A 10409-nucleotide genomic window follows, 5' to 3' on the forward strand; every position below is an offset into this window, starting at 1 on the left:
TTATTTTTAAGAGAATATTTGGCTTTTCCCAACTTTTTGTCCTAAAGAAGCACTGTGTTTGCCATGAGGTCCATGTGAGTGCCCACAAATTACTCATCTCCATATTCATATTCCCAAGAGAATGGTGGATACATTGATATTCCAATATCGTAGCCTACTTTATAGGAGACATTGAAAATACATTGCCATAAATACGTAGAACCAATCTTGGGGGAAAAGTTTGTTCTAAAATACATCACTGATGAATAAAAATAATATAATATAGGCGATAGGCCTATTTGAATATACCAATAGCGCTATTTAGGATTCCAGTCATGAAAATTCAACTTATTTTCATATTGGATCACGTTTTAGTCATAGCCCGCGTAAGGGGTTGAATGATGAACCACATTAGCGGTTAGTCGAAGGATTTCTGCATGAAACCAGATTATTCATGGTTTCTGTGGTTCAAATTATGGTTTTGCGCCCATTCAACGTAAAACCAAAGAGCAGGTTGCACGACCTACAATCTTGAATTAAGTCTGTTTTCCGTTGTTCACAGTCATGATACAAGAAGCCGAGATTTTTTATGTCTTTCATCATACCGTCCCTTTTTCTGTGAAGTGGCATTTTGGTTAATTAAACTACATAAAGCACAAGGTGTTCAGACAACACCTAACAATTATAATTTTCTGAAGGTCTGATATGCGTACCGTCCGTTTTTTTATTATATTTAATTGACAGTTGTAATTAAAAATACAAAAAAAACGAAAGTAAACAAGCTGTCTGAGACATTAAAAGCACAATGAATAATGTTTACGGAACACTACGTGCTATAGGCCTACGCACAGACGCTTAAGTAGGCCTAACGCATGCCCTCTTTATCATTTCGATTTTAGTCAGGGTAACACTTTACACAATAATATCATTTTAACATGAACCAATTTTCCATTATACCGCGCAGGGGCGGATCTACCGGGGTGGCATGGGGTGGCAACTGCCACACTAAGAAAAAGCTGTGCCACCCCACCTGCCAGAATTATCACACAATAAAATATAAATGTAAGCAGTGTTTCATGTGCTACTTTTCAGCCTCGGCGATGACAGCGCGCGATGGTGCACGATGGTTGCACGCGCACGCAGCGCGCCCAGTGTAGTCGGCTTCGTTAACAAATGACTCTTATGAGCCGGTTCTTTTTGAGTCAAAAATACAAAGCGCAGCCCACTCACTAACGAATTGTTTTTACATTTGTTCGTGATTCAGATACAGCTTCTCGATTTATTCAGAAGTCCTCTGAGAAATCGAATCCTATCCAGGTATGTCTGAGATTCATCCCGTAATTGTTTGGTGATCGATTCTCCGACCGCTCGCTCCACTTTCATCGTGGATATAGAGGCCTTTCTGCCGTATCATACCATATATTGCGAAACAATAACATGAAATCAATAAGAAGATGCCGCTCACAAAACCTAAGAGCAGAGTTAGGTAAGAATCTTGTATTGCAGTTTTCTCGATTGTTAACATAATATAACTGATTTTAGTTGGCCCATTTTCCCAAATCATTCATTCAGTTCTCAAAACACATTTCTCAAAAAGTTTAACAATGAGTAAGTTAAACATTAGGTAGCAAAACTGATGACACCAATCAGAATATCTGCATCCTAACAACGGAGAGAGGAGAGAGCTGAACAAATAATATACATGGGTTTTATACTTACACATTCAGTATAATTACAGTACAGTACCAGTACATTAGATGATGGGAATTTCACTCTTCTATATGTACAGTAAACTGTAGCACATGTTATACACCTTCAAACGTGTGACTGTCAAATTTTATTTGTAACCATTTTTTTATGTGTACTGCATGTCTGCAGAACTGAGAAATGACTGCCTAGAGATATAGTCTTGTGTCAGGAGACCAGGAAACTGCTATATGTACACTGTAATTAAATTTGACCGAATGTGCAGAGGATGCTGAATTTACTTTTTTTTTTTCATTTTATTTTGTACTGTACTGTATTGTGGTGCATACCAAGTTCATATACAATTATTTGGTATTTGAACGTTTCTAGTGTTTTTCACCTACGGCAAGATTACTTTACAGTAGTAAAATGAAAATGATCTGTTCCCAAAAGTCCATTGCTGGATTGTTATTATTATCTGTAATTTAATTTATGTTGTATACTGTAATAGACAGTTAATAGGCTCCTAATAAGAGTTTTTTGTTAAGTGTTATTGATCTCATGAGTGTTCACTGGGCAGGACAATCATCTGTGTATTTGAATTGTAAGCATTTAAGAATACCTGTAATTACTAGATTGGAAAGTTTGAAAGACAGATTTATGCTGGCTTGTCTTAAAATCTTGTTTAAGAAACATATATAGTTTGGTCAGTTATATGTTCTAGATGTTTGCTAAAGTGTTGCTAGTTGGTTGCTAGGATATTCTGGATTGTTGCTAGGCTTTTGCTATGCAGTTGCTGGGGTGTTGCTAGACTATTGATAGTGTTCTGGGTGATTGTAGACATTCCCACCTCTGGTAATAACAGAATGTCTTCTTTAATGATACAAGCTCAGAAACATTTATAACCTTCTGAAGTTTTTTATATTGTGTATTGACTTGGTGCCATGATGGATATTGAAATGTTATTTATTTTTCATTTTAAACAGTATAGATGATTAATTAATGATAATGCAATATTTGTGAACACAACTGTGCACGTCAGACAATAAATCCCCAAAAACTATGCATGCTTGCTTTGGTGTTGCCACCCCTCATAGACCCCATGCCACCTCTTTGCCACCCTAAAAAATATTTTCTAGATCCGCCCCTGATTATGCGATTATTAACAGAGCATTACCCGCATTAAAAGTCACAGAAAAGTCATAAAACCAATTTACAGTTTCATAAATGACTGTAGCCTTATGTAGGCTAACGTTTGCACCATGCACTCTTTAAATTAGTCTACTATAAATTGTTAGCCAAAACTTTAATGGTCAGTTATGAGTAAATCAAAGAGCACATAAAACGACCATTGTCTATTTTCACTGTTTCATTGTATTTATTCCATCTGATTTTTGGCACCTAAAAGCCTTTGTATTAAACCCTCGTGACGGATAATATTTCTTTTTCACACCTAATTTCTGCGTGATGCTTTGGCATCTTCTGGACGATTTCTAGCCAACTTCCTTGAATAAACATCAACAACACATGTTTTCAGTAGGACTTACAGGAAATAAATTCTTCCAGAAAACATCTGATGCTGGTAAACTCCAGACCACCAGAAACACACCAGCCCAGCAGACATAGCCTACCTGAGACCGCGCAGACCTGTTCACATTCTAATTGAATTTGTTGTCTAAGAGACAAAAGCGTAAAATAAACAAAACGTACGGACGCATTCTATTGATTGGTTTGCCACGTGAAAGTCGAGTGAAAAAAAAATACTCTAAATTCGAATGGACAGGAACTTTAAATGTGTTAGCCTACAGGCTATTTGTGTGGATTTTCTACGTGCATTATTACATAAAGTCATTACACGGTCTTAAAGACCAATAATATGTATTGGTATGAAAAAGAAACCAAAACCGCGGGAAGGTGGAATCTGGGAGGGGACATGTTAAATGCTGCTTTGAAATACCGTCGCTCAGTAATTTGCATATACCTGTAGGAACCTCTTGGGGTTTTTCTTGGCCTACGTCTGATGCCTTTGTTTGCCCTGTTGATTCTTGTTGTGACCAACTATCCTTAAAGCTCAAGGCTTTATTTCAGTAGTCACCCCCTCCTTCGCTGTAGTCTATCTTGTTATCTGCCAACAGAATACTAATAAAATCCAGTGACTCCAACATGTCTGCTCGCCTGTCGCCTCCTACAGCCTCTTTGCACGCAGCCCTACCAGGCTTATGCATGCAAACACATCACGAAATAACATCTGTCTGACTTAACCCTTTCCTAAGAGTCCAAACAGTGCGATATCACTGCAAACCTTAGATCTGTAAATAATTTCGAACGGAATTTTGCAACTCATAACTCAGAAAGCAAACAGAGCAAACGAGGAAATATTTTCAATTCGCATTTATTCAGTTTGACAGAATAACAATAAAACTACTTACAGGAATATAAAATGGTTCGAGCACCAGCGTGCAGTCTCTGTCTTTCGAAGTAACACGAATTTAGTGGTTCTGCTTTATTTTAACACATTATGTACAGCTTTCAACATTTTGTACAAGTCTATATAACTTATGTCCTGAGTCTCTGACGCGCGCAACATCAGCCCACATTGTGGGTGGTGAGGCTGATAACGACACAAATTGGGGTTCAATCGTTCTTTAAAACATTTTTTAATATTCAGCTGTCAATGAACAAACCATGAAAATAAAGGAAGTCATAAAACATAATAATTTAAAACCACTCTAAACTTCCTTTACATTGTTTAACCTACACCTATGTGCATATCAAATAGGTCTGAGTAGCCGGGACACATTGAAACATTGTTATTATTAAAATGACACTACTGTTATTTCAACACAAAGCATTCATCTCGACATATATGCGTTTAAACAGTCCACAAAATGCCAACACGCGTGTGCTGTTCCACTCCAGATACTCGCGGAGCATCTCTCAGCTTATTTATATTGAGTTTTTCAAAAGTCCTTTCCCTCTTATATTAAACTCTTCCATCAGTGTCTATTAATACACGGCCCCCACGCTCTGTGGTGGTCCTGGGTGGTGCACTGGATGCTGTAAATGTGATCCCTGCTGGTACCAGTGATTGCTGTAATCTTCCATGTAGGGGGGTGTGGAACTGAGGGGTGGCTGGGGGATCTGCCCCCGGTTGACCTGGCTAGAGTGCGCGTTACTGTCCCAAACAGCCGGGGATGGAGGCGAGTTGCAGGCCATGGAGTCGCTGGCGTTCGGGCTGTGCTCCAGCGGAACCTCGCCGTTCTTGTAAAGTTTCTTGAACTTGGATCTCCGGTTCTGGAACCAGATTTTGACCTGTTCAAAAAAAAAATTACGATTCACGTCAGTTTTCTTTTGGACACTGAAAACAATATTAACTCGCTATGAATCGCTTCAATTTAATTGCTGCCTTACATTTTTACAAGAAAAAACATTTCACTTTGAACTGGTTACGAAAGGTTTGGGGGATCAGGGGCTTAAACCTCCGCAAAGAAACAAAACGACGGGAGGTCTTGGTACATATAGACCTATGTATTAGGCTATTGTTTATTTGTACATATATCTATACAAAACAACATGGTTTGATCATTTTAGTAGTATTTCGATAATATAGATTACAAGTTAGCCTACATGTCAAAGCACGTATTTTCACCTTTCGATAAATAGGGTAGACAATAATGAAAAGACGTTCAAGGAGGTAACCATTTAACAACTTCTGAAATTTTTTGACCGTGTATGTAACATAATTATACTTGCATCACTAATATATGATAAACCTTTTCGTGTTTAAAAGTCTTTTAGATATGTGACGTTTGTCTCGACAGACTGCGTCACGAAAATACCTTTAAGCTACATTCATATAATTAACATAATTTTAAAATCCTTAACAAAGCCGAAATTACTTAAAATAGTCATTGTATAATGTATACACGCTGACATTTTGAATTAAATCATTTATGTAGAAAAATGATATGAAAATATTCTTAAAATGTACAGAAAAAAGAAAGATGTTATTAGAACTATAATGATGACCCTTTTTACAGTAGCCTACACATAGCCCATATGTTCAGACAAAAATAAGATGTCGATTTGTCATATCCTGGCTATAACACTTTGCATGGCGATATCTTTTGAAAACATAACGAAATAAAGTGATTTGCACATATTTTTGTTGCAAACACTGCAAATAAATAATCATTATTAATTTATTAGTTACGATGGTAAAAATATGAGCAATAACATTTCAACACATCTGACATGAGCAATGTTTATGAGCTGATAAGCTTGCTACTTATCCTTATCTCAGTGTGCTCGGTGTCAGCGATAGAAGTTTAAGAAACCTCTCGAAGCTGTTAACGCATTGTCAAGCGGCAGCCCAGTAATTAATTATGTTAACAGAACTGTAGATGAATTTGAGCTCCAGTATTACCTGTGTCTGCGTGAGCCCCAGCTGTGCGGCGAGCTCGGCTCTCTCTGGCAGCGCCAGATACTGCGCCTTCTGGAAGCGGCGCTGCAGTGCGGCGAGCTGGTAACTCGAGTAAATGGTGCGCGGCTTGCGGATTTTCTTGGGTTTTCCGTTTACCATCCGAACTTCAGTCTCTGGTTCCTCTTTGACTGGAAAGAATAAAATTATAGAGCACGTTAAGGCAAAGGAAGATTGTTACAGCACCTAAAAGAAAACCGAAAGCCGACTGGTTTCATTTTAGGATTGTGACGCAAATTATAAAGTCACTGAATCCATACATTAAACAAATCTGCTTCTTAAAAATTATACAAGCGACATTATATGAGTACAATAAAATGTATATCAGCTGTGGTAGGCAGTATCAGATGAAGAAATGTCAATTTGAGAAATAAATAGCCTACGCTATAGTTAAATCATCTTTAAGTTTGTAGGAATGGCCGTATCTTGAAATTTGTAGGCCTACTTCAACAACGAAATATACCATGATATCTAGCCTAGAATCAGCACTGAGTAATAATGATTAATCGCGTTAGAGATGCAATAAAAATGTCATAATTGTTTTACAGCGACCGCAAGTCTCTTGTGATAGAGGCAGCTTTCTACCCTACTTAATATATTTTATGTTTAACAATCCTTTAAATAAATGTCTTTATGGGATAATACAGAGTAAAATGCTCAAAACAATTAAAGAACTCTAAATAATTTATAGTTGTTGTTGTTTTTTTTCGCAAGAGAAACGCGAACTTAGGTTTCTCAGGAATCGAGCCGCTCAAAACAATTCTATCATCTTTAGAAGATTCCTATTTTATACCGATATTAAGAAGAAAAATGCTGCCGATTTAAAGATACATATACATACCTCTGGCATATTTAAAAAAATAAAAAAATAAACAAACAGCCCATTTCAATCTCTCACCTGCGCTTTGTGGTGGCGTCTGCAGGTCCCTGTTGTAATGTCCGTATTGTCTGTAAGTATTGTAAGGGTACTCTGTCTTTGTGGGGTAAGGTCCGGCTGATGTCCCCATCCCAGACAGATTAAACTGATGATATGAATTCATCTGTTGAGGGTATGGAGGACTCTGGTAGTATTCGTGATGGCTGCTGTAATAACCCATGTCTGTAGCCGATGACTCTGGAAGAGTCGGAGAGTCCTTAGAAGTCGGATGGCAACTCATAGAGCCTGAAAGATCGGTTGAAATACCGGGTATCTTCCTGTCATATGTCGGTCCACTCATCCTTTAGAGGGGAAAACAAAACAACAACGATCGTCCACTTTATTTCCAGGGCAGACTTGAACAAAACATGCAGACGTTCAGTTCAGGACGCTGTCTGTAACACAAAATCCTCGATGAGCTGCTTTCTCTAACTCCCTCGGTTGAAGCAGTGAAGGTAATGGCAGGGATCTAGTATGAGAAACTCTGAATTATAGGGCACATGGGTGGACGCTATTGGCTCCTATTGGCTCCTCGCTTCTCTGTTTTTTTTTTTTTCTCTCCAGCCCTGAGGGCGAAGCAAAAACTGTTCTCCGCCTCGCGCCTTAATGTCTCCAAACTTCAGCATTTGGGGATTTTGGCTGTTATAGTATAATGAAGATGCGAAATGTTGCAGACATTTTGGTAGAGTTGCAGTGAAGTAGGTTGAACGTCTGTGCAAGTTAGTACAACAGAATTACGCATGTTTTTTGGTTGCATTAAAAAACCACATTAAAATAGCGTAAACACGGAACTATAAATTCATTTTAAATAGCCTTTATCGTTCAATTCTAATAAACGTCAGTTTCAAGTGCATTATATTATTTAATATGACTGAATCAACATTATGTTACATCCCATACGTTTTTTTATTATTATTATTTCTTTTATTTCTTTTTATTATTTTTTTTTATTTTTATTTTTGTTGGCTGTAAGTTAGAAAGTTTACGGTAGCCTAAGTGAATGACACTTCAAATTAGAACCAAAAACTTAAAAAGAACTGTTTTAAGTTTCACAACAAGCAGCTATATGAATCAAACTAGTGAACTAGTGCTTTAAAGAACCAAGAAAGCAATATACTTAGGCTATCTGAAGATGCAATGTAATGTAACGTTTGAACCATCCAGCTAACTTGAGAAGCTTAAATTAGTTCTTGACAAGAAAATGGTTCTTTGCTGAACCAAAGCTGCTGCAAAGAACCATTCAATAATATTATAATCGCGTATGTGGAAGGCCAGACGTGGCTGTTTTAAATGTTAAATACAAACAATAATTGAATTGTAAATGTAACAAATGTTTGACCATGGTTGAAAATCACTGTACTGCTGGAGATTTTCTGATCTCATCAGTTCGCTCTTTTCTGATTCCGAATGGCTTTGGTGAAAGAGGTCGGAGGAGTTTATCTACCCCACCGATCACCCCTGCGGCTCTCACTTGTGTGCCCTCTTTATTAGGGCAAGGCGTGGTAGCTACCAGAAGTAACCTCTAGCACCCAAATAACCTTTATCAGCCACGTCCTATAAATGTAAACGAGGAATAGAGGATGAAGCCGACCTGTTTACTGCTGCTCGTTATTTTATTGTCGGTAGCATATGCAAATGCTGTGCACCTGAACGCACTGCTTGACGGTAAACGTGCTCCTCCATGTGTGAACTTCAGCCGCAAGACATCGGTTTGTCACATACCTGATGTGCACAGTCGTGGCTTGTAGTCAAATTCCATAAAGTCTTTTGAGAGACATGCAAACCATTCTTGAGATCTGGGACATTCTGTCCGATGTCAGTGTCTGGTGGTCTGGTAGTTTTATTAAAATAAAATAAAAATTAATTAATTAAATTAGGCCTAAATTAAATTAAATGATAAATAAATTAAATTATAGATAGGCTATATAAATAAATAAATGCTTTTTAGTTAGTCAGTCAAGCATATGATCGGCTTTGCGGAGCTTAATGCATCAACAGACCAATCATTAGCCTACTGTTTTTATTTGAATTTGGTAGCCTTTGCATACATTCTCGTTTAACAGTAAAGTCTCAAATTCATTTGATACATAATGTGACATTAATATTGCTTTGTGGCAGCTGTGTTTTCAATTCAAAGTCCTACGGGTCCAGGCATGTTACAGGGTTGTGGTAGTTTTTGGTGTGATACTGCCTCCTTATGGCTATAGTGCAATAATTCATTACTGTTAGAGTTACCAGATGGTAATTAGTTAGAACTATATTCCTCCTTAAGTAAAGGAGACTGAATTATTGTATGAAATATCCCGTTTCTGCTAAAGGCCTTTATTTGCAGGAGAGTCCTGATTTTAAAATCAATAGGCATAGTCTTTTAACTACCGTCATATTTTAATTTATTACATTTAATGATTATTTTAATATTATAGCCTAGTTATTATTCTTTATTAAGAATGATCTTTATTAATAGTAAATGATGTCCTAAGCATTCACTTATTAGTTTAAAATGTATTATTATTATTATTATTACGTCATATTTTAATTTACTACATTTAATTATTTTAATATTATAGCCTATTTATTTTATTAATAGTTAATGATGTCCTAAGCATTCACTGACTGGTTTTAAATGTATTATTATTATTATTATTATTATTTTATTAGACTGAATCTACCTTACTATACAGTAAAAACCAAGGTTATTGTGGTAAAACTAAAAACATAAAAATATATATTTTGTTACTTGAAATACAATAAATGTTAAGTAAATTATAATAAGAAACTTATTTTAACATTTTTCATTTTCATTTAGTTTAACTTGTATGTAAAATAAGTAAAAATTTAAATTATATATACGTTATAAACTAACAATAATTAGTAAAAACTACAAAAATGCACAACAAAATTACTAAAGCTAACTGAAAATGAAAATGGATAATACAAAAATAAAAATTAATTCAAAATCTTAACAAAAACTAAAATATTTCTCAATGATGCAAAAATAACACTGACAGAAACAGATGTTTTTGAAGCAGTAAAAAAAAAAAAAAAAAAAACATTAGAGTTCATTATTGGAAAATACTATTGATTTCTTTGCATGTCAAAATGTAATGTGTAATTTAATGTAGGCTGTCATTACTTTGTAATTATTTGTGAAATTTACTAACCATTTTTGAGTTACAATTATTTAAATTAAATCCTACACCAAATAGTTTTCAGTGTACATTGTTACACCTAAAAAAAAAAGGGAAATGAATAATTTAAGTAATATAAGCTTAGAACAAATAGAATTTATTTATTTATTTAATTAACTATGTATTTAAGCTGGGTCTCAAAGGGGGTTTTGCTAATGTT

The 10409-nt window shown here is 35.9% G+C and overlaps 1 protein-coding gene across 1 annotated transcript; it reads right to left on the bottom strand.

The window, feature by feature from the left end:
* Positions 1-4058: 4058 nt before the first annotated feature.
* Positions 4059-8194, bottom strand: dlx3b (distal-less homeobox 3b). Its single transcript, XM_058794052.1, has 3 exons — positions 7044-8194; positions 6092-6276; positions 4059-4977 (listed from the first exon to the last, which is right to left on the bottom strand). Exons 1-3 carry the CDS (start codon positions 7360-7362, stop codon positions 4672-4674), a joined length of 810 nt encoding a protein of 269 aa, XP_058650035.1. The 5' UTR covers positions 7363-8194; the 3' UTR covers positions 4059-4671.
* Between the last annotated feature and the right edge of the window lie 2215 nt (positions 8195-10409).

This window comes from Onychostoma macrolepis, chromosome 12 (assembly GCF_012432095.1).
Source record: "Onychostoma macrolepis isolate SWU-2019 chromosome 12, ASM1243209v1, whole genome shotgun sequence".
Classification (NCBI taxonomy): Eukaryota; Metazoa; Chordata; class Actinopteri; order Cypriniformes; family Cyprinidae; genus Onychostoma; species Onychostoma macrolepis.

Excerpts from the sequence above, each read along its gene's own strand:
- dlx3b (XM_058794052.1), bottom strand. The coding sequence starts at position 7,362 with ATGAGTGGACCGACATATGACAGGAAGATACCCGGTATTTCAACCGAT. Across the intron at positions 6,277-7,043 it reads GACGCCACCACAAAGCGCAG|TCAAAGAGGAACCAGAGACT; the intron begins GTGAGAGATTGA and ends TATTCTTTCCAG. Across the intron at positions 4,978-6,091 it reads TGGGGCTCACGCAGACACAG|GTCAAAATCTGGTTCCAGAA; the intron begins GTAATACTGGAG and ends TTTTTTGAACAG.